This window comes from Salvelinus sp. IW2-2015, unplaced genomic scaffold (genome assembly GCF_002910315.2).
Source record: "Salvelinus sp. IW2-2015 unplaced genomic scaffold, ASM291031v2 Un_scaffold3675, whole genome shotgun sequence".
NCBI lineage: Eukaryota > Metazoa > Chordata > Actinopteri > Salmoniformes > Salmonidae > Salvelinus > Salvelinus sp. IW2-2015.
In genome coordinates this window covers 13,631-38,406 of record NW_019944952.1, presented here as the reverse complement: position 1 = coordinate 38,406, position 24,776 = coordinate 13,631, and the positions used below count along the sequence as shown (strand labels likewise).

Sequence of the window (24,776 nt, the reverse complement as noted above, 5' to 3'; positions counted from 1 at the left end):
TTCATCAGTAGTTTAATAAACTGCATGGTTTCCTGAGTCCTAGTGGGACGACCACACACAGATATCACCGTGACCTTTCACCCCTCTAGTTTAAAGTTTCATCAGTAGTTTAATAAACTGCATGGTTTCCTGAGTCCTAGATGGACGACACAACAACAGACTCATCCACATGACTCCAAGTTTACTTCACATGCTATGGTTTTATTATCAATCAATATTTGCGCTTAAAGGCCTTTCCAACGCCGTTTCTCGCTCATTTTACCGACATAAAAAGAATCCACCCACCTTGTGTAGCGAATGTTTTGTGGAACAATTTGCGGCTTTCCATCGGGCCTGTCGACCTTTATCACGACATGTACATTGCTCGCATTAAAAGGTTGGATGAAAACCTGGGTTATTGAAAGTATGGGATAATTTATCTCAGTCACTAATCATACGATCATTATCTTTTCACCAGTTATTTCTGCTTCTCTTCAAGGCAACAAGTACCACAAGTTAAATATGGAACAAGTTAAAACCAAGAGACATCGAAACCTCCCAGCTATGACTCTGGTAAGACTGACTGACACACACAGATGACACACAACACACACCACACGCTGGCTGACTGGACACACAACACACACACACGCGACACACACACACACACACGCTGACCACACACACACACCACACACACACACGTGGCTGGCTGACACACAACACACACACACACACCACACCACAACACACACACACACACACACACACACCGCTGGCTGACTGACTACACCACAACACACACACACACACAACACACACACACAACACACACACACACACACACAACACAGGCTGTACTGACACACAACACAACAACACACACACAACACACACACACACGCTGACTGACTGACACACATGACTGACTGACTGCCCAATTTTATTACAGACAAAATACTTTTCTCCCCAGATGCGGTGAATGAGAAGAGACCCCTGGTCCTGAACAACCAGTTGTCCTGGAACAAGGACGACAGCTCCTCAGACAGTGAGTTACTATACATAGCCACTAACCCTGGAACAAGGTCACCGCTCCCAGACAGTAGTTACTATACATACCACAACCCTGGAAACAAGGTCACAGCCCTCAGACAGTGAGTTACTATACTATACCACTAACCCTGGAAACAGGTCACCAGCTCCTCAGACAGTGAGTTACTATATATACCACTAACCCTGGAAACAAGGTCACCAGCTCCTCAGACAGCTGAGTTACTATACTATACCACTAACCTGGAAACAAGGTCACCAGCTCCTCAGACAGTGATACTATACTATACACCTAACCCGTGGAAACAAGTCACCAGCTCCTCAGACAGTGAGTACTATACTATACCACTAACCCTGGAAACAGTCACCACTCCTCAGACAGTGAATTACTATACATACCACTAACCCTGCGAACAAGGTCACCAGCTCCTCAGACAGATGAGTTTCTATATATACACAACTAACCCTGGAAACAAGGTCAACCAGCCTCCTCAGACAGTGAGTTCTATACTACTATACCACTAACCCTGGGAAACAAGGTCACCAGACTCCTCAGACAGTGAGTTCACTATCACTATACCACTAACCCTGGAGACAAGGTCACCAGCTCCTCAACAGTGAGTTACTATACTATACCACTAACCTGAAACAAGGTCACCAGCTCCTCTCAGACAGTGATTACTATACTATACCCTAAACCCTGGAGACAATCACACCAGCTCCTCAACAGTGGAGTGTACACTATCTATACCTACTAACCCTGGCAACAAGTCACCAAGCCCTCAATCATCCTCTCTTTGTGTGTGCTTCACAGGGGGGTGAAAGGTCACGGTGATGATCTGTTGTGTGATCGTCCCACTAGGACTCAGGAAACCATGCAGTTTATTAAACTACTGATGAAATCAGTTGTGATGAACTTCACAGGGGGGTGAAAGAGCCTGGTGATGATCTTGATGCTCCTTTATAATCATATCTGGGGTCTTATTCTGGTGACATGATGCTCGACTGCCGTTGGACAAATATTCTCTCTCTCGTCTATAATAATGTCATCATGTAGTAGACGAGAGAGAGAATATAGCCTACCCACACTGCATCACAGCTGTTGGCTAGAGCACACGGACCAAGACCAGAATGGTGACAAAACCATCAGTTTAAAATGTGATGGAAACCCTTTCAAAAAACATGTGTATTTTTTATTAAATGGGAATTTAACCCGAAAAGGGTATTTTTATGTGCACTACGTCATTATGTAGAGCTTTTTATCTGCAACAAGTCAATTGATGTAAACATCCTATATCTCTAGTGGGAAAATATTATTTTAATGCCAGATTTTAGAATATTCAAATGTAAATCTTTATCCAATTGGATGGGAAACCTAGTTAGGTTGGGACCAACGTGTCCCTGTTAAAATTGGTAACATCCTGTTTTCTGAGGGCTCATCCTGATATTTCAAGATAGGAATGACCCGTTGCCAAGCAACCAGGGAAACCCACACGATGAGTAACCCGATACTGAAGGCGAAGCGTATGACGTCGCTTTTCCGATTCCGGTGTCGTTCCCAACTCAAATCCCAGAGAGGCTGAGACGATAGCATTACTGAAATTAAACAAGAGAAATACATGTCCCTCTGTTAATGATGATGACGCTGCTGCTGCTTCCCGACAGGAAGAGCAGGAAGAGGAAGGAATCTGATTGTCTGCTCTCAAAGGAGACACAACAAAAAATAGAAGACTGATGCACCCAGACGCCGGGGAAAGATTAAGAAACCCCTGCTGTTCAAAAGCACATAGTTCATTAGACTAGATGCCAGGTTCTGGGGTTTAAACGTAACAAGCATCCAGCACTGTGTTCTACTGTCTCAACTAGACATATTATCCAGGAAGGTTTATTGTGTGGGTAGAAGAGCCCTGGCATCATCTCAGAACAAATCCTGGAAACTGTTCTATTGCCACGGGGTGGATATAGAAGGTAACTGACAAAATAATGGAAACACTTGAGTAAATGAGGGAAACAAAAGTGTATTTGAAAGCAGGTACTTCCACACAGGTGTGGTTCCTGAGGTAATTAAGCAATTAACATCCCATCATGCTTAGAGCCCACCCGATATATCGGGTCACTGGATATGATCTGCTGATATTGGCCTTTTATCGCTATACTGGTATTGTCCGATAATTCCACCGATATCAAATAATCAATAAATAGGAATCTCTTAACTGGACACTAGCGGCCATTTTATGATGTCATTAACGTCACAATGTAAGAAAATCAACATTTAAAGCATATTTCTTGGACAAATGGTCATTTATGAGAATTCATTGTGTGTAAAAAACAGGCCCCATATGTCGCCAGAGGTAAAAACAGGACCCGTATGTCGCCAGAGGTAAAAACAGGACCCGTATGTCGCCAGAGGTAAAAGTCAGGCCTCGTATGTCGCCAGAGGTAAAAATCAGGCCTCGTATGTCGCCAGAGGTAAAAATCAGGCCTCGTATGTCGCCAGAGGTAAAAATCAGGCCTCGTATGTCGCCAGAGGTAAAAATCAGGCCTCGTATGTCGCCAGAGGTAAAAATCAGGCCTCATATGTCGCCAGAAGTAAAAACAGGACCCATAGGTCGCCATAGGTAAAAACAGGACCCATATGTTACCAGAGGTAAGAAAACAGGACCCATATATTACCAGAGATGGCATTTTCCGTTTTAAAATCGGGATTCGCACAGATTTTATATACTTTCACAAATCATGTCGCAGGCTGTTTTAAACGAATCCCGGGTTGCTAATTATTGGTTTGACAACAAACAACATTCAGTCATGTTACCTAGATGGCTAACAACATGCTAACTTAACAGTAGGTCTAGGCACATCTGATTGGCTCAAGAAGAAAGGAAAAGGGAGGGGGCGGGCGAGAGAGGAGAGAGGGGAGAGGAGAAAGAGGAGAGAGAGGGGAGAGGAGAAAGAGGAGAGAGAGGAGAGAGGCGACAGAGAAGAGAGGGGAAAGAAAGAGGAGAAAGGGGAGAGAGAGGAGAGAGAGGAGAAAGAGGAGAAAGAGGAGAAAGGGGAGAGAGAGGAGAAGGAAGGGGGAGAAGGAGGGATAAAAAAAAGAGGGGGGGATATAAATGACATCATCTCTACATCCTGTTCCAGAGGCAGAGCGACCATGCGGAGGGAGCGTGTCATTGTTGTTACCATGGGGACCTGCTGTTGCAGTCACAGAGCTGACACCATGGTGTTGGTGAAAAGACTCAGAAAGAGGAGTCTAAAATTATTCTGCTGCTTTTCCTGGAACACAAGGGGATGAATGATCCCCCAGGGAAAGACAGACAGAAACCGCTCCAGGAAAGGACAGGAGTAGAGAACAGAAACACTCAAGAGAGCAGTAGGGCTGTGACCTTGTCACGCCTGGGTTTCCCCCAGGGAAAGACAGACAGAAACCGCTCCAGGACAGGACCGTGTCATCAGTAACCAGACACCATACAGAACAGATCCATCCTGCCAACATCCGTCCTCTGTACAGACATCACAACACCAGGGGAGTGTCTTTTCCCCTTGTGTCATCTGTCATCGTAGACCCTCGGATTTTCTGCTGTGTTTAAGTTTCACGGTCATGTTTATTTAACCTTTATTTAACCTTTATTTAACTGGGCAAGTCAGTAAAGAACAAATTCTTATTTTCAATGACGGCCTACCGGGGAACAGTGGGTTATCTGCCTTGTTCACGGGAAGACTTTTGGATGTCAGACCCTCTGTCTTTATCAGTGTGGTGAATTCATGTGAAAAGGTCAAAGGTTCCTGTGATGATGCAGGGTACACATGCTCTGCGATGTGTAAATGGCCCTGCTACACTACAGCCATCCGTGTCCAGCATTACCCATCAGCCATTGAGGGAATGAGTCTCCTGAAATCAAGGATAACTGCTATCCTGACCGGGTTGCGCTCGCCTCATGTCCAACGCAGCGTTCATTTTGGCACACTTTAAAATTCACTTAATTACTTAGTCTTGTTATTGTCAAAATGGCTAAAATGGCCCGCTGTTTTGGTAAACTAAGCGCACTTTCATTTTGGTCACATCACATCTGTATCCACGTTTCAGTTGTCTTAAGGCTAAAAAAAAAATCATTCTTTAGCTCATCTACCCCCCTTCAACTACACTGACCGAAGACGATTTAACAGGTGAGGGATCATAACTTTCACCTGGACTCACCTGGTCAGTCTGTGTCATGGAAAGAACAGGTGTGCTTCATGTTTTGTCCMCTCAGTGTATATATGGCCTTGTCCTACCAACATATTGTTTTGCATAGCATATTATTCTCTTCCCAACAGCAAAAATATATACAAGAATAATATTATGTAACAATTATCAGGCCATGTAACTTCCTAATTCAGCCACCATAAATATTACACACAAACTGATACAAGCAGAGAGAATAAAGTTATTCAAAATAGTTACTGACCCAGTCAGATACACAGAGGGGTTACTGACCCAGTCAGATACACAGAGGGGAGAGTTACCAGGGTGAATTCAAGCAGTCTACCGAAGGTTACCCGGGGTGACATTCAGCAGTACTACGTGCATGTTTACCGGGGTGACATTCAGCAGTCTACCGGCAATGTTACCGGGTGACATTCAGCAGTCTCCGGCAATGTTACCGGGGTGACATTCAGCAGTCTACCGGAATGTTACCGGGGTGACATTCAGCAGTCTACCGAATGTTACCGGGGTGACATTCAGCAGCTACCGGAATGTTACCGGGGTGACATTCAGCAGCTCTACCGGCAAATGTTACCGGGGGTGATTTCAGCAGTCTACCGGAATGTTTACCGGGGTGACATTCAGCAGTCTACCGGTAATTGTTACCGCGGGTGACATTCAGCGTCTACCGGTAATGTTACCGGGGTGGACATTCAGCAGCTACGCGTAAATGTTACCGGGGTGACATTCAGCAGTCTACCGTAATGTTACGGGGGCATTCAGGCAGTCTACCGGTAATGTTACCGGGGTGACATTCAGCAGTCTACCGGTAATGTTACCGGGGTGACATTCAGCAGTCTACCGGTAATGTTACCAGGGTGACATTCAGATGCAAAACATTCTTGAACGTTGCAGATAGACATTGAATAGAGATAACATTATTCAACATGTCAGAGGTGTGTTTGTTCTACATAGCGTATTTCTATCAGATTGTTACGAAACGTTACGTCCTGCTGAAAGCGCCCCCAGATTGCTAGCTATAGCTAGCCTAATGAGGTAACATGAATTTCACGTGCTTCAGCACTCGGCGGTCCCGTTCTGTGAGCTTGTGTGGCCTACCACTTTGTGGCCGAGCCGTTGTTGCTCCTAGACGCTTTCACTTCACAATAACAGGACTTACAGTTGACCGGGCCAGCTATAGCAAACTGACAAACTGACTTGTTGGAAAAGTGGCATCATATGACGGTGCCACGTTGAAAGTCAMTGAGCTCTTCAGTAAGGCCATTCTACTGCCAATGTTTGTCTATGGAGATTGCATGTCTGTGTGTTTGATTTTATACACCTGTCAGCAACAGATGAGGCTGAAATAGCCGAATCCACTACTTTGAAGGTGTCCACATACTGCTGGGGTTGTTTAGCAAAACGACAGTAGATCAATGACTGTCAACACACCGTGACATGAAGTTCCACACTGAAGGAGAAGACACCTCAGTTGTCACAAAATATGAGGTATTTTAGGTAGATAAAGTAATATGAGCAAAACAAAATGTGAATCTGTAATTTGTAACGTTTTAATGTATTTTTTTTTGCATTTGGATCCGTTTGGGGCCCGCCGACCGATGCAGTGGCATCTTAAACGCTTGAATCCGGGATCTATATCCCTGACAGTTACCCATATCTGGCAAGCTGGATTTATAGCTCGGTCATTTATTCTTTYAGATTTCCTGAAATCCACAAAATATCTTTATAAAGCTAGCTAGCTACGTTTTAATAGGCTCCTCACTATGAGTCAGAGCCACTTTGAACGTCATATTCCCATTTGCCACCGCTAAAAATCAAATATCATCTATATATGTTTATTAGCTAGCATCGGAATTGTCTCACATATCACCGGAGTTTGACACTTGAATACAGTTTGCATATCAACTGTGACCACAGTTGTTCACTGGGGTCTGTAACTTACCTCTCCTGTTTGAGAGCGTATTCCAGCATCTTGATTCTCCTAACCAGGTCCTTCTTCAGGTTCTCCTGTCCTTTTCTCTCTCCCTGGAGGAACGCAATCTGAGCCTGGAGGAGAAACACATCCCACGCTATTAACAGACAGTATCAACTATACACGATCAGAGCTTTCCTCTGGCCTCGCAGGAAGTCTATCTGGGCAGAGAGAGGGAAAACGCATCACAAATCAACAACAATACATTCAGCAGACAAACTGTTTCATCAGCATCGTTCGTATGTCAACTACCTGCATTAACTTGGATATATTTCTGTGTCCGAGATAATATTGCTCAGAATCTAGATCACGTAATTGTTAGTCTTGGGAGAAGCGCGGGGGAAACAGAAGCGCGGGGGAAAACAGAAGAAGCGCGGGGGAAAACAGAAGCGCGGGGAAACAGAAGCGCGGGGGAAACAGAAGCGCGGGGGAAACAGAAGCGCGCGGGGGGAAACAGAAGAAGCGCGGAAACAGAAGAAGCGCGGGGGAAACAGAAGCGCAGCGGGGGAAACAGAAGCGCGGGGGAAACAGAAGAAGCGCGGGGGAAACAGAAGCGCGGGGAAACAGAAAGCGCGGGGAAAACAGAACGGGAAACAGAAGCGCGCGGGGAAACAGACCGCGGCGGGAAACAGAAGCCGGCGGGGGAACCAGAAGAAGCGCGGGGGAAACAGAAGCGCGGGGAAACAGAAGCGCGGGGAAACACAGAAGCGCGGGGGAAACAGAACGCGGGGAAACAGAAGCGCGCGGGGAAACAGAAGCGCGGGGAGAACAAAACAGAAGCGCGGGGGAAACAGAAGAAGCGCGGGGGAAACAGAAGAAGCGCGGGGAAACAGAAGAAGCGCGGGGAAACAGAGAACGCGGGGAACAGAAAGAAGCGCGGGGGAAACAAGAAGCGCGGGGGAAACAGAACCGCGGGCGGAAACAGAAACGAGCGGGGAAAACAGAAGAAGCGCGGGGGAAACAGAAGACAGCGCGGGGGAAACAAAGAACGCGGGGAAACGAAGAAGCGCGGGGAACAGAAGCGCGGGGAAACAGAGCGCGGGGGAAACAGAAGCGCGGGGGAACCAGAAGCGCGGGGGAAAACAGAAGCGCGGGGAAGGAAACAGAAGCGCGGGGAAAACAGAAGCGCGGGGGAAACAGAAGCGGCGGGGGAAACAGAAAGCGCCGGGGGAAACAAAGAAGCGGCGGGGAACAGAAGAAAAGCGCGGGGGAAACAGAAGAAGCGCGGGGAAAAGAAGAAGCGCGGGGAAACAGAAGAAGCGCGGGGGAACAGAAGCGCGGGGGAAACAGAAGAAGCGCGGGGGAACAGGAAAGCGCGGGGGAACAGAAGCGCGGGGAAACAGAAACGCGGGGAAACAGAAGCGCGGGGAAACAGAAGCGGGGGGAAACGAAGCGCGGGGGAAACAGAAAGCGCGGGGGAAACAGAAGCCGGGGGAAACAGAAGAGCGGGGAAACAGAAGCGCGGGGGAAACAGAAAGCGCGGGGAAACAGAAGCGCGGGGAAAACAGAAGCGCGGGGGAAACAGAAGCGGGGGAAACAGAAGCGCGGGGGAAACAGAAGCCGCGGGGCAAACAGAAGCGCGGGGGAACAGAAGCGCGGGCACAGAAGCGCGGGGAACAGAAGCGCGGGGGAAACAGAAGCGCGGGGGAAACAGAAAGCGCGGGGGAAACGAAAGCGCGGGGAAACAGAACCGGGGGGACCCAAACATTCTAGAGGAATGCCCTCTGTCTCGAGTAGTGATTCAGTTGTGTTGATATGTTCGAAGGCCTGGCAGTCTTGGTGGGAGATTGCCAAGGCAACGTCAGAATATTCAGCTCTGGGATGTGCAGAATACTTTGCAGACTGTACTTGGTTGATAGAGTGTCTAATGTAACCCTCCACACAAATGGCTGGGAAACGTAACTTGCAAAGAAAACCAAAAAGGGGCTAAAACATCAAAACATAAATATATCACGGAACGCAAGAGAAACTGTACAATTCATTATCTTATCCCAGCTCTCTCCATCTTCTACCTCCCTCTCTCCCTTCACCCTCCGCCAGTGTCTCTTCCCAGCTCTCTCCATCTCTACTCCTCTCTCCTCACCCCTCCGCCAGTGTCTCTTATCCCAGCTCTCTCCATCTCTAACCTCCCTCTCTCTTCATTATCTTATCCCCAGCTTCTCCATTCTCACCGCCCTCTCTCCTTCATTACTCTTATCCCCAGCTCTCTCCATCTCTACCGCCCTCTCTCTTCATTATCTTATCCAGCTCTCTCCATCTCTACCTCCCCTCTCTCTTCACTATCTTATCCCAGCTCTCTCCATCTCTACCGCCTCTCTCTTTCATTATCTTATCCCAGCTCTCTCCACCCCCCCTCTCTACCTCCCTCTCTTTCATTATCTTATCCCAGCTCTCTCATCTCTACGCCTCTCTCTTCATTATCTTATCCCAGCTCTCTCCATCTCTACCGCCCTCTCTCCTTCACCCCTCCGCCAGTGTCTCTATAGCCTTCCTCACGCCTCTCTCCCTCAGTGTCTCTACCAGCTCTCTCCATCTCTACCGCCCTTCTCCTTCACCCCTCCGCCAGTGTCTCTTCGACAGACAGATTTTGGCTAGCTACTTTGAGAAGCAGAGGCAGGCATGGCTACCTGGACTATTTGCATTCACCACCTTGTATACTCTGTGGCTACTCTGTTTATTATCTATACAGTTACCTCTACCTACATATCAGCTCAACTAACCTGTACCTCACACATTGACTCGGTCACCAGTATCCTGTATATAGCCTTGTTTATGTTACTTAAAAAATATATATATACTTTGGTAAAAGAAAATTGTATTTATTGTTAGCAAAATATTTCTTACTTTAAAATAAACTGCGTTATTGGTAAAGACTTTTAAGTAAGCATTTTTTGAGGAGCTGTACTGTAGCAGTAGTTCTCGCGCTGTCAGACGGATGAAGGTACCACGTTCATCTGTACACCATGGGACCACGCAGCCGTCATACCGCTCAGGAAAGAGACGCGTTCTGTCTCCTAGAGACTAACGTACTTTGGTGCGAAAAGTGCAAATCAATCCCAGAACAAACAGCAACGGACCTTGTGAATGCTGAGGAAACAGGTACAAACGTATCTATATCCACAGTAAAACGAGTCCTATATCGACATAACCTGAAAAGCCGCTCAGCAAGGAAGAACAACTGCTCCAAAACAGCCATAATAAAGCCAGACTACGGTTTGCAACTGCACATGGGACAAAGATCATCTTTTTGGAGAAATGTCCTCTGGTCTGATGAAACAAAAATATAACTGTTTGGCTATAATGACCATCATTATGTTTGAGGAAAAAGGGGGAGCTTGCAAGCCGAAGACACCTCCCAACTGTGAAGGACGGGGGTGGCAGCATCATGTTGTGGGGGTGCTTTGCTGCAGGAGGGACTGGTGCACTCACAAAATAGATGGCTCATGAGCCAGAAAAATTATGTGAATATATTGAAGCAACATCTCAAGACATCAGTCAGGAAGTTAAAGCTTGGTCGCAAATGGGTCTTCCAAATGAACAATGACCCCAAAGCATACTTCCAAAGTTGTGGCAAAATGGCTTAAGGACAACAAAGTCAAGGTATTGGAGTGGCCATCACAAAGCCCTGACCTCAATCCCATAGAAAATGTGTGGGCAGAACTGAAAAAGCGTGTGCGAGCAAGGAGGCCTACAAACCTGACTCAGTTACACCATCTCTGTCAGGATGAATGGGCCAAACTTTACCCAACTTATTGTGGGAAGCTCGTGGAAGGCTACCCAAAATGTTTGACCGAAGTTAAACAATTTAGAGGCAATTCTACCAAATACTAATTGAGTGTATGTAAACTTCTGACCCACTGGGAATGTGATGAAAGAAATAAAATCTGAAATAAACCATTCTCTCTACTATTATTCTGACATTTCACATTATTAAAATAAAGTGGTGATCCTGACTGACCTAAAACAGGGAATTTTTACTGGGATTAAAAACTGAGTTTAAATGTATTTGGCTAAGGTGTATATAAACTTCTGACTTCAACTGTATATACACCGTACACACACGGTTCAGCACATTAGACAGGCAATATTATATATAAATAATTTATTATTAATTATTAATAATAATAATAATTATATATAAATAATATTTTAATATAAAAATAGACAGACAACATTAGACAATAGCCCAGAGAAACACAGTCTTCTAGTCCTACCATCAGGGGAGACTCAACACCTTACAGCATAACACCGTTAAACAGGAAACAGTCTACAATCAGGAGATGAACCCAACCAGAACACAACTGTCTATCTTTAGTCCGTAGCAAGTGGGCACCACAGAATCTGGGACAGCGAGACAATCAAGAAGGATAATTCATTCTCGAGAGAGAGAGAGAGAGAGAGTTTCTCTTTGAAAGCAGCACTGTTGATGTCTGCAACAATGAGTCACAGCTGCTTCAACCGGATTTAAATAAATGTGAGCTTCATTTCACATCCACCCACCATCCTCCAAAACAGTCCCACAACATCCCTCTATATAAACACATCCTCCAAAACCCGGACAGGGTCTCTCCATCTCGAGTGCTGCAGAAACGTCGCTAAACAATGTTCTCTCGCTGGTGCACACATGCTTTAAAGGGTAACTACACCCCGAAAATACTCAAATGTCTTAATTTTTCCTTAAAGCGGTCTCCTGGTGTGGTTTAAGCATCGCTATGGGAATAACAAAAATGGTATATGTTAAAAAATATATATATATATAGATTTTGAGAGCGAAAATCTGGAAAAAATACAAATGGAGAAAACAAAAATCAGGCAAAAAAATATTTTAGAGGTCCCTAAAATTAATCCACATAAATAATCAGACATTAAAGTAATTGTATTTTTCTTCATTAATGTCCATTGTTGCAGGGAAACGGAAATTAGTCTTCTGCTTTATCCAAACTCCTCTGAGAAACACACACACACACACACCTGAAGTCCACAGACAGACATGCAATCTAAATCTACATTCAGGATGCCAGGTTGAGCAGTGCCAAAATGCTTTCACAGAGGTTGTAGAGACTGTCCCTATAAGATTATATTCTGATGTGGCTAAAACAGGCCACTGGTGTCCTGGCCAGTCCTCCAGTGACCTCTAGGAGGAGAGGGGTGAGGACAGACGAAGAGGATTAGGTTGTGAAGAGAGGACAGCTCTTTAGAGAATTAATTTGGCTCAGCATCCCTTCATCCCTCCCCAGTGTCCTCCAGAGTCCAGTCACAGAGATAGTCGGGGACTATGGAGAGAGGAGAAGATAGAAGCAAGAGAGCTGTTCAGAAAATGACTGTCTTTGGCTCTCCATCCCTCCCTCCCTCAATCTAACATTAACCTTAGCTGGAATGCTGCTAGGAGTCAACTGGGCCATAAAAAGAAACAGGAAGAGTTATTACCAACATTACAGGCCTCACTCCGGCTGGCTGACTGGCTGTCTGACTGGCTAGCTGCTTTATCAGGGCAGAGGATAAGGGTCTCCCATTCTCACCCCGCTCCCAGTCTCAGCGCGCTGACGTTAAATGGTTGCATTAGACGAAAGCTTGGGGGGGTTATTAAGGGGTGAAGATGGGATAGCGTAGGTAGAATGGTAGGTAGAGTGGTAGGTAGAATGGTAGGTAGCTTATTCTAAAATGGATGAAATGGTTTCCCCCCCCTCAATCTACACAAAATACCCCATAATGGACATCGGGTTCAAGTCGGAGCTCTGGCTGGGCCACTCAAGGACATTCAAAGACTTGTCCCGAAGCCACTCCTGCGTTGTCTTGGCTGTGTACTTAGGGACTGTTAGAATGTGAACCTTCACCCCAGTCTGAGGTCCTGAGCACTCAAACAGGTTTTCATCAATGATCTTTCTGTACTTTGCTCAGTTCATCTTTCCCTCAATCCTGACTCGTCTCCCAGTCCCTGCCGCTGAAAAGCATCCCCCACAGCATGATGCTGCCACCACCAAGCTTCACCGTAGGGATGGTGTTGGCCAGGTGATGAGCGATGCGTGGTTTCCTCCAGACGTGAAGCTTGGCATTCAGGCCAAAGAGTTCAATCTTGGTTTCGTCAGACCACAGAATTTTGTTTTTCATGGTCAGAGTCCTTTAGGTGCCTTTTGGCAAACTCCAAGCAGGCTGTCATGTGCCTTTTACTGAGGAGTGGCTTCCGTCTGGCCACTCTGTCATAAAGGCCTGATTGATGGAGTGCTGCAGAGATGGTTGTTCTTCTGGAAGGTTCTCCCATCTCCACAGAGAAACTCTGGAGCTGTCAGAGTGACCATCGGGTTCTTGGTCACCGCCCTGACCAAGGCCCTTCTCCCCCCATTGCTCAGTTTGGCAGGGCAGCCAGCTCTAGGAATAGTCTTGGTGGTTCCAAACTCATTCCATTTAACAATGATGGCGGACTGTGTTTTTGGGGATCTTCAATGCAGCAGACATTTTTTGGTGCCTCGACACAATCCTGTCTCGGAGCTCTATGGACAATTCCTTGGCTTGGTTTGGTCTCTGACATGCACTGTCAACTGTGGGACCTAAGTAGGTAGAGGGGTAGGTAGCTATATGGTACTAAGTAGGTAGAGACAATGTGTACCTCTGACTCGCACAACACCTTATAAGAAAACAGACAGGATCCCAGCTAGGTTGAGTAACATTAGTTTCTATCAGACAGGATCCCAGGTAGGTTGAGTAACGTTAGTTTCTATCAGACAGGATCCCAGGTAGGTTGAGTAACGTTAGTTTCTATCAGATAGGATCCCAGCTAGGTTGAGTAGTGTGTTGTACATTCCAGACATGTTTTCCTCTCATCTAGTTCTGCGTCATCACAGAGGCGTCGAACACAATGAACCCATTTAGGGCTGACACACAGAGACACAGACAACTGTGTTAAAAAACACCAAGGCCCAGCACCTCTCTCTCACTGGACAGTCTAAGTCAGATACAGGCTGAGCTCACTCCATCCACTCACTCACTCCAACTACGCACCTAGAATTACACATAGATACAAAACACACACACACAGGACTTACATCGGTCTCCTTTCTTATGCTGGTGTTGTTGACTTGTCCCCCTGTAGCGGTGAAACACAAAGGCTGAAGCCTAATATTTACCATGCAAATAACCCTCTCTCTCTGAATAGTGAACACAGGGTTAGCTGTTATCTAGCCCGTCTCTGAATAGTGAACACAGGGTTAGCTGTTATCTAGCCCGTCTCTGTGAATAGTTGAAACACAGGGTTAGCTGTTAGCTAGCCTGTCTCTGTGAATAGTGAACACAGGGTTAGCTGTTATCTAGCCTGTCTCTGTGAATAGTGAACACAGGGTTAGCTGTTACCTAGCTGTCTCTGTGAATAGTGAACACAGGGTTAGCTGTTAGCTAGGCCTGTCTCTGTGAATAGTGAACACAGGGTTAGCTGTTATCTAGCCTGTCTCTGTGAATAGTGAACACAGGGTTAGCTGTTATCTACCCGTCTCTGTGAATAGTGAACACAGGGTTAGCTGTTATCTAGCCTGTCTCTGTGAATAGTGAACACAGGGTTAGCTGTTATCTAGCCTGTCTCTCTGAATAGTGAACACGGGGTTATCTGTTACGCTAGCCTGTCTCTGTGAATAGTGAACACAGGGTTAGCTGTTATCTAGCCTGTCTCTGTGAATAGTGAACACAGGGTTAGCTGTTATCTACCCCCGTCTCTGTGAATAGTGAACACAGGGTTAGCTGTTATCTAGCCTGTCTCTGTGAATAGTGAACACCAGGGTTAGCTGTTATCTACCTGTCTCTCTGAATAGTGAACACGGGTTAGCTGTTACCTTAGCCTGTCTCTGTGAATAGTGAACACAGGGTTAGCTGTTATCTAGCCTGTCTCTGTGAATAGTGAACACAGGGTTAGCTGTTATCTACCCCGTCTCTGTGATAGTGACACAGGGTTAGCTGTTATCTAGCCTGTCTCTGTGAATAGTGAACACAGGGTTAGCTGTTACCTAGCCTGTCTCTCTGAATAGTGAACACGGGGTTATCTGTTATCTTAGCCTGTCTCTGAATAGTGAACACAGGGTAGCGTTATCTAGCCTGTCTCTGTGAATAGTGAACACAGGGTTAGCTGTTATCTAGCCTGTCTCTCTGAATAGTGAACACGGGTTATCTGTTATCTAGCCTGTCTCTGTGAATAGTGAACACAGGGTTAGCTGTTATCTAGCCTGTCTCTGTGAATAGTGAACACAGGGTTATCTGTTATCTAGCCTGTCTCTGAATAGTGAACACAGGGTTAGCTGTTACCTAGCCTGTCTCTCTGAATAGTGAACACAGGGTTAGCTGTTATCTAGCCTGTCTCTGTGAATAGTGAACACAGGGTTAGCTGTTACCTAGCCCGTCTCTGTGAATAGTGAACACAGGGTTAGACTGTTATCTAGCCTGTCTCTGTGAATAGTGAACACAGGGTTAGCTGTTACTAGCCTGTCTCTCTGAATAGTGAACACGGGTTAGCTGTTACCTAGCCTGTCTCTGAATAGTGAACACAGGGTTAGCTGTACCTAGCCCGTCTCTGTGAATAGTGAACACAGGGTTATCTGTTACCTAGCCCGTCTCTGTGAATAGTGAACACAGGGTTATCTGTTACCTAGCCTGTCTCTGTGAATAGTGAACACAGGGTTAGCTGTTACCTAGCCCGTCTTCTGTGAATAGTGAACCACCGGGTTATCTGTTACCTAGCCCGTCTCTGTGAATAGTGAAACACGGGTTAGCTGTTTACCTAGCCTGTCTCTTGAATAGTGAACACAGGGTTAGCTGTTAGCTAGCCCGTCTCTGTGAATAGTGAACACAGGGTTAGCTGTTATCTAGCCCGTCTCTGTGAATAGTGAACACGGGGTTAGCTGTTACCTAGCCTGTCTCTGAATAGTGAACACAGGGTTAGCTTGTTAAGCTAGCCCCTCTGTGAATAGTGAACACAGGGTTTATCTGTTACCTAGCCCTCTCTGTGAATAGTGAACACAGGGTTATCTGTTACCTAGCCCGTCTCTGTGAATAGTGAACACAGGGTTAGCTGTTAGCTAGCCCGTCTCTGCTGAATAGTGAACACAGGGTTAGCTGTTATCTAGCCCGTCTCTGTGAATAAGTGAACACGGGTTAGCTGTTATCTAGCCTGTCTCTGAATAGTGAACAAGGGTTAGCTGTTATCTAGCCCGTCTCCTGAATAGTGAACACAGGGTTAGCTGTTATCTAGCCTGTCTCTCTGAATAGTGAACACAGGGTTAGCTGTTATCTAGCCCGTCTCTGTGAATAGTGAACACGGGGTTAGCTGTTATCTAGCCTGTCTCTGAATAGTGAACACAGGGTTAGCTGTTATCTAGCCCGTCTCTGTGAATAGTGAACACGGGTTAGCTGTTATCTAGCCTGTCGCTGTGAATAGTGAACACAGGGTTAGCTGTATAGCTGTCTCTGAATAGTGGCACAGGGTTAGCTGTTATCTAGCCTGTCTCTGTGAATAGTGAACACGGGCGTTACTGTTACCTAGCCCGTCTCTGTGAATAGTGAACACAGGGTTAGCTGTTACTAGCCCGTCTCTCTGAATAGTGAACACAGGGTTAGCTGTTATCTAGCCTGTCTCTGAATAGTGAACACAGGGTTACTTTACCTAGCCTTCTCTGTGAATAGTGAACACAGGGTTAGCTGTTACCTAGCCTGTCTCTGTGAATAGTGAACACAGGGTTAGCTGTTACCTAGCCCGTCTCTCTGAATAGTGAACACAGGGTTAGCTGTTACTAGCCCGTCTCTGTGAATAGTGAACACAGGGTTATCTGTTACCTAGCCCGTCTCTGTGAATAGTGAACACAGGGTTAGCTGTTACCTAGCCGTCTCTGTGAATAGTGAACAACAGGGTTAAGCTGTTACCTAGCCTGTCTCTTGAATAGTGAACACAGGTTAGCTGTTATCTAGCCCGTCTCTGTGAATAGTGAACACAGGGTTAGCTGTTACCTAGCCTGTTCTTGAATAGTGAACACAGGGTTAGCTGTATCTAGCCCTCTCTGTGAATAGTGAACACAGGGTAGCTGTTTACTAGCCCGTCTCTCTGAATAGTGAACACAGGGTTAGCTGTTACTAGCCCTGTCTCTGTGAATAGTGAACACAGGGTTAGCTGTTACCTAGCCTGTCTCTGAATAGTGAACACAGGTTAGCTGTTATCTAGCCCGTCTCTGAATAGTGAACACCAGGTAGCTGTTACTAGCCTGTCTCTGAATAGTGAACACAGGGTTAGCTGTTACCTAGCCTGTCTCTGTGAATAGTGAACACAGGGTTAGCTGTTATCTAGCCTGTCTCTGTGAATAGTGAACACAGGGTTAGCTGTTATCTACCGTCTCTGTGAATAGTGAACACAGGGTTAGCTGTTTAGCTAGCCCTCTCTGTGAATAGTGAACACAGGGTTAGCTGTTATCTAGCCTGTCTCTGTGAATAGAAACACGTTAGCTGTTCTAAGCTGTCATCTGTGAATAGTGAACACAGGGTTAGCTGTTATCTAGCCGTCTCTCTGAATAGTGAAACACAGGGTTAGCTGTTACTAGCCTGTCTTCTGAATAGTGAACACAGGGTAGCTGTTATCTAGCCTGTCTCTGTGAATAGTGAACACAGGGTTAGCTTTTACCTAGCCTGTCTCTGTGAATAGTGAACACAGGGTTAGCTGTATCTACCCCGTCTCTGTGATAGTGAACACAGGGGTAGCTTTATCTAGCCTGTCTCTTGAAAGTGAACACAGGGTTAGCTGTATCTAGCCTGTCTCTGTGAATAGTGAACACAGGGTTAGCTGTTATCTACCCCTCTCTGAATAGTGAACACAGGTTAGCTGTACTAGCCTGTCTCTGTGAATAGTGAACACAGGGTTAGCTGTTATCTAGCCTGTCTCTGTGAATAGTTGAACACAGGGTTAGCTGTTATCTAGCCTGTCTCTGTGAATAGTGAACACAGGGTTAGCTGTTATCTAGCCTGTCTTGTGAATAGTGAACACAGGTTAGCTGTTCTTACTAGCCTGTCTCTGTGAAATAGTGAACACAGGGTTAGCTGTATCTAGCCTGTCTCTGTGAATAGTGAACACAGGGTTAGCTGTTACCTAGGCCTGTCTCTGTTGAATATGGAACACAGGGTTAGCTGTTACCTAGCGTCTCTGTGAATAGTGAACACAGGGTTAGCTGTTATCTAGCCTGTCTGTCAATTACACCACAACTCATAGAATACCAGATGCCTCACCTATAACGAGCCAGTACATTCCACACATTCCAAATCCTATCAGTAAACAGACAAGAGCAGAAGCAAAACAGGAGACGTAGTCCTTTAACCAGGACAGTACAGGACTGGCTAGAACAGCAACATCAGAGATAAACAGGAAACACCAAGCCCTGACAAGACGTTGTTGGCTTTCTGTCAGATTAGGAAGAACCACTGATTCCTCGAGTTTGTATTTATTTTAGACTTTGTGTCGTAGCCAACACAGCAGAAAGACATGCAGAATGAGGACTAACTGTGATTAGGACAGAGCTCTCCCCGGCACTGATTGATGAGGGTAGAGTACAGTTACACTGACTGGTGTGGACCAGAGCCACGTAGGCACTGATCCAGTCAGGCTGGTTCAACATCAAACCCTGTAAGTGGATCTGACCCAGTTAGAACTTCCCCTCTAGGTAGGTTTCTCTTTTCCGCTCTTCCTAAGGGCCCCGACCATGTGCTGCAAATCTGCGTCCCTCTGACCTCGTCAGCCATATGTCTGTTCAACCCCAGTCTGAAGGAAGGGAGGGGGGGGGGGGGGGGTCTTTCTGCCAGGAGAACTCATATCAGTCAGCGCGTCCTCATTGAGGAGAGAAGGTCAACGGTATCTTGTCCTGAAGACATGTCTACTAATGACTGGGTCTGTCCTGTCCTGAAACATGTCTACCAATGAACTGGGTCTGTCCTGTCCTGAAGACATGTCTACCAATGAACTGGGTCTGTCCTGTCCTGAAGACATGTCTACCAATGACTGGTCTTGTCCTGTCCTGAAAGACATGTCTACCAATGACTGGGTCTGTCCTGTCCTAAGACATGTCTACTAATGACTGGGTCGTCCTGAGACATGTCTACTAATGACTGGGTCTGTCCTGAAGACATGTCTACCAATGACTGGGTCTGTCCTGAAGACATGTCTACTAATGACTGGGTCTGTCCTGAATACATGTCTCTAATGACTGGGTCTGTCCCTGAAGACATGTCTACTAATGACTGGGTCTGTCCTGAAGACATGTCTACTAATGACTGGGTCTGTCCTGAAGACATGTCTACTAATGACTGGGTCTGTCCTGAAAGACATGTCTACCAATGACTGGGTCTGTCCTGTCCTTGAAGACATGTCTACTTGAATGATGGGTCTGTCCTGAGACATGTCTACTAATGACTGGGTCTGTCCTGAATACATGTCTACCAATGACTGGTCTGTCCTGTCCTGAAGAGGACTAAAGGCTGAGATGGGGCGTTGGTAGGAGACAGTACAACATATGAATGACCAGGAAGGAAGTGAGTCATTACAGTCGTAAAGTGCAAATCAACTCAGGGCAAGTGTAACCCTCCTACGGGTGGCACCTCCTCCACCTACAGAGACACAAACAGAAAACAAGGCCTTAAGCACCACAAACCATAGTCTTCTCCAACAGGAGCACCAGAGACTTTAAAAAGGCTTCCCCAGAGACAGACAGGGTGGGGATTCGCTATAGTCCACTGTGGATTACTTAGTCTCCCTGCTGGCAATGACATGTTAGTCATTTAGCAGACGCTCTTATCCAGAGACACTAGTGCAAAAGATAGCTAGTGGGACAAACCACATATCATAATATTTCAGTTATTCAGATATGAATGTTCACTAGGGTTATAAAATGTTCCTGTCACCTTTCAACAGGTTGTTTAGGAACAAGGCATTTCAATACACCCGCAATAACATCTGCTAAACATGTGTACGCAACCATTAACATCTGCTAAACGTGTGTACGCAACCATTAACATCTGCTAAACGTGTGTTACGCAACCATTAACATCTGCTAAACATGTGTACGCAACCATTAACAATCTGCTAAACATGTGTACGCAACCATTAACATCTGCTTAAACATGTGTACGCAACCATTAACAATCTGCTAAACATGGTGTACGCAACCATTAACATCTGCTAAACGTGTGTACGCAACCATTAACATCTGCTAAACGTGTGTATGGGACCAAAAAACATTTGATTTGATAACTGTAGACAGAGATAGCAACTGGGCTCCCCCCGATGGACCAGCATCAAACAGGGTTTTCCCCCCCCGATGGACCCAAGGCATCAAACAGGTTCCCCCGATGGACCCAGCATCAAAAACAGGGCTCCATCCCGATGGACCCAGCATCAAACAGGGTTTCCCCCCGATGGACCCAGCATCAAAACAGGGTTCCCCACCCGATGGACCCAGCATCAAACAGGGCTCCCCCGATGGACCCAGCATCAAACAGGGCCCCCCCCGATGGACCCAGCATCAAACAGCGGTTCCACCCGATGGACCCAGCATCAACAGGGTGTCCACCCGATGGACCCAGCATCAAACAGGGTTCCACCCGATGGACCCAGCATCAAACAGGGCCCCCCCCGATGGACCCAGCATCAAACAGGGCCCCCCCCGATGGACCCAGCATCAAACAGGGCTCCACCCGATGGACCCAGCATCAAACAGGGCTCCACCCGATGGACCAGCATCAAACAGGGCTCCACCCGATGGACCCAGCATCAAATAGAGCAACAACCCGGAATTGAACCGTTGAGAATTGAGTCAGCTAGTAAATACTGAGTGAGCCAGCCAACCTCACAAACACACTAACCATATTACCAACTTCCGGCTCTTGCAGCATGAGAGGAAACCCTTTGTGTAACAAAGCATTGCATTTCCAATACACAGGCATACTTTGATGAGAGAGTGTGAGAGAGAGGCAGGGGAGGGCAAAGATCTGAAAAGGACAGAGAGAGAGACAAATCACAATGTACACACAATGTTTGGGCTATTAACTAAGTAGAATTTGGGATAACACTTTCTAAATTTCTACACTGCAAATGGAGAAAAACAGAGTAGTAGTAGTAGCAGTATACTAGCCTAGGCAACATGTTGTGGTTGGTTGCACAGCAGCGTAGTACGGAAAAAAATGACCACAGAAACAAGAATTCTGGTTCCGCTTTAGAAAAAAAAGAAAGAGTCCTCTTCTGGACCAGAACTGCCGGATAACATGGCGCTCGTCAACAACAACAGGAAGCACGAGCTTAACATAAAGACCAGGGGACTCATTTATCAACGTTGTGTAGAAACTATTCTAAAATACTACGAAACAGAATGTTTTGTAACGAATAGAAAAAGTCTGATTTGTCAAACAATCCTACGAGCGTTATACACACACACACACACACACACACACACAGGTAGGAGATAACCATCGGTAAATACTAATTGTTCGCAGAGTCAGTGCTCGTGTAAGACCTTGGCTAGTTGCATTTATAAACATCCCTAAATAACCATATATGGTCAAAATCATCCCTTTAAAGCCTGTGGGCAATATACAATGAAATACAACTGCCATGAAAAAAAAAGAGACTGAAGCAGGATGTGCTAGTATCGGAGATTGAGAACACCCAAAAGGTTTTATTTGGTTCAGTTGTGGTTTGACCAGTAAACACATAGCTACAAAGAGTGGACCATTAGGACAATTCAAGCTGCTTTAACAATGGAAAATATACTAGAATTGAGTCGGTAACACTCACCAACAAAGCCATCCATCCATCCATCCTCGCCAACACAGCCATCCATCCATCCATCCTCACCAACAAAGCCATCCATCCATCCTCATCAACAAAGCCATCCATCCTCGCCAACACAGCCATCCATCCATCCTCACCAACAAAGCCATCCATTCATCCTCGCCAACACAGCCATCCATCCATCCCTCCGTGCTAGGTTAAGTTGCCTGTTTGGCGCATCTCCGTGCTAGGTAATTAGCCTGTTTGGCCATCTCCGTGCTAGGTAATTAGCCTGTTTGGCCCATCTCCGTGTCTAGGTAATTAGCCTGTTTGGCCATCTCCGTGCTAGGTAATTAGCCTGTTTGGCCCATCTCCGTGCTAGGTAATTAGCCTGTTTGGCCCATCTCCGTGCTAGGTAATTAGCTGTTTGGCCCATCTCGTCTGGTAGCTGTTTGGCCTCTCCGTGCTAGGTAATTAGCCTGTTTGGCCCATCTCCGTGCTAGGTAATTAGCCTGTTTGGCCCATCTCCGTGCTAGGTAATTAGCCTGTTTGGCCCATCTCCGTGCTAGGTAATTAGCCTGTTTAAGTCCATTGTGCTATATGCAAAATGTAGACACCTCTATTTTGTTTGTTGTTGGAGTTGACCCCTACCTTTTGAGATCAATTATTACTTGTTAAACAAAAATCTCTTTCTCTGCGGGGCGGCGGTCGCCTGGTGGTTAAGAGTGTCGGGCAGCAACCCTGGGCCTACAGTGCTACATTTTGGTCACACATACTCCAAATATTTTTGCTGTGCTACTGGAATTTTTTATTTGGAGCACCAGTGCCCCTAAGAAGACATCCCTAGATAACATTCAGTGGAACAGAAGTTAAGGAGAGCTTGTTCAGGATCTTCAAAGTAGCTAGGATTCATACAGGCCCAGTTTAGGCTCCATCCTACAGGCCCGGTGTAGGCTACGTCCTTCGGGCCCGGTGTAGGCTCCGTCCTACGGGCCCGGTGTAGGCTACGGTCCTACGGGCCCGGTGTAGGCTACGTCTACGGGCCTCGTGTAGGCTCGTCCTGTCCTACGGGCCCGGTGTAGGCTCCGTCCTACGGGCCCGGTTGTAGGCTCCGTCCTACGGGCCCGGTGGTAGGCTCCGTCCTACGGGCCGGTGTAGGCTCCGTCCTACGGGCCCGGTGTAGGCTCGTCCTACGGGCCCGGTGTAGGCTCCGTCCTACGGGCCGGTGTAGCTCGTCCTACGGGCCGGTGTAGGCTCACGTCCTTCGGGCGGTGTAGGCTCCGTCCTAACGGGCCCGGTGTAGGCTCCGTCTACGGGCCGGTGTAGGCTCCGTCCTTCGGGCTCGGTGTAGGCTTCCGTCCTACAGGGCCCGGTGTAGGCTACGCCTACGGGCTCGGTGTAGGCTACGTCTACGGGCCTCGGTGTAGGCTCGTCCTCCGGGCTCGGTGTAGGCTCCGTCCTACGGGCCGGGTAGGCTCCGTTCTACGGGCCCGGTGTAGGCTCCGTCTACGGGCCGGTGTAGGCTCCGTCCTACGGGCCGGTGAGGCTCCGTGCTACGGCTCGGTTAGGCTCTCCACGGGCCGTGTAGGCTCCGGTGCCCACGGGCCCGGTGTGAGGCTCCGTCTACGGGCCGGTGTAGGCTCCGTCCTACGGGCCCGGTGTAGGCTCCGTGCCTACGTGGCCGGTGGTAGGCTCCGTCCTAGGGCCGGTGTAGGCTCCAGTTACGGGCCGTGTAGGCTCCGTCCTACGGGCGCCGGTGTAGCTCCGTCCTACGGGCCCGGTGTAGGCTCGTCCTACGGGCCGGTGTAGGCCTTCTAAAAAGACATGTTCTGCTGTGCCTTAATTAACCTGTATGTTGGAAATTTTGGGCTTTCTTATTATATATGTTGAATATTTTTCATTGTGCATCTTTTTCTTGGCTCCTTGTAAAAAAATATAAATAATTATAATTATAACAAAATGTCAGCGTAGAGAGCCCTGTAAACGAAAGGTCGCTGGTTTGATTCCCAGGGTCGACTAGGTGAAAAACCTGTCCCCTTCAGCAAGGCACTAACCCGAATTGCTCCTGTAAGTCACTTCTGGATAAAAGTGTCTCAAGACATATTGTATTTTTAGGGAGCATACAATATAGCTCAGTAATTGATATTTTATTGTCTACAGTCATTATTACTCATCTTTATCTATAGTACAGCTGAGCAATGCAGTGTAGACTCTGGGCCTCGTGTATCAACCATGCGCGGGATCAATCATTCCACGCAAAGACTGAGATTCATCAATAGAAATGTTTGTGTGTGTAAATGTACGCCTACAGGAGGGCGCTGGGTAGGATGGATGGATGGTCTTTGTTGGGAGGATGGATGCCTTTGTTGGTGAGGATGGATGCTTTGTTGGTGAGGATGGATGGATTGGATGGATGTCTTTGTTGGTAGAGGATGGATGGATGGCTTTGTGTGAGGATGGATGGATGATGGCGTGTGTGGTGAGGATGGATGGATGGCTTTGTTGGTGAGGATGGATGGATGGATGGCTTTGTTGGTGAGGTGGATGGATGGCTTTGTTGGTGAGGATGATGGATGGATGGATGGCTTTGTTGGTGAGGATGGATGGATGGCTTTGTTGTGAGGATGGATGGATGGCTTTGTTGGGTGAGGATGGATGGATGGCTGTGTTGGCGAGGATGGATGGATGGCTGTGTGGCGAGGATGAATGGATGGCTTTGTTGGTGAGGATGGATGGATGGCTGTGTTTTGGCGAGGATGGATGGCTTTGTTGATGAGGATGGATGGATGGCTTTGTTGGTG

At 47.0% G+C, this 24,776-nt stretch overlaps 1 protein-coding gene across 1 annotated transcript in view; it reads right to left on the bottom strand.

The window, feature by feature from the left end:
* LOC112076302 (striatin) overlaps positions 1–24,776 on the bottom strand; it is a 44,151-nt gene that overhangs the window by 11,337 nt on the left and 8,038 nt on the right. The window contains 2 exon segments of the mRNA XM_070441254.1: positions 6,665–6,683; positions 7,176–7,279. Of these exon segments, the coding sequence (XP_070297355.1) occupies positions 6,665–6,683; positions 7,176–7,279 (123 nt within the window).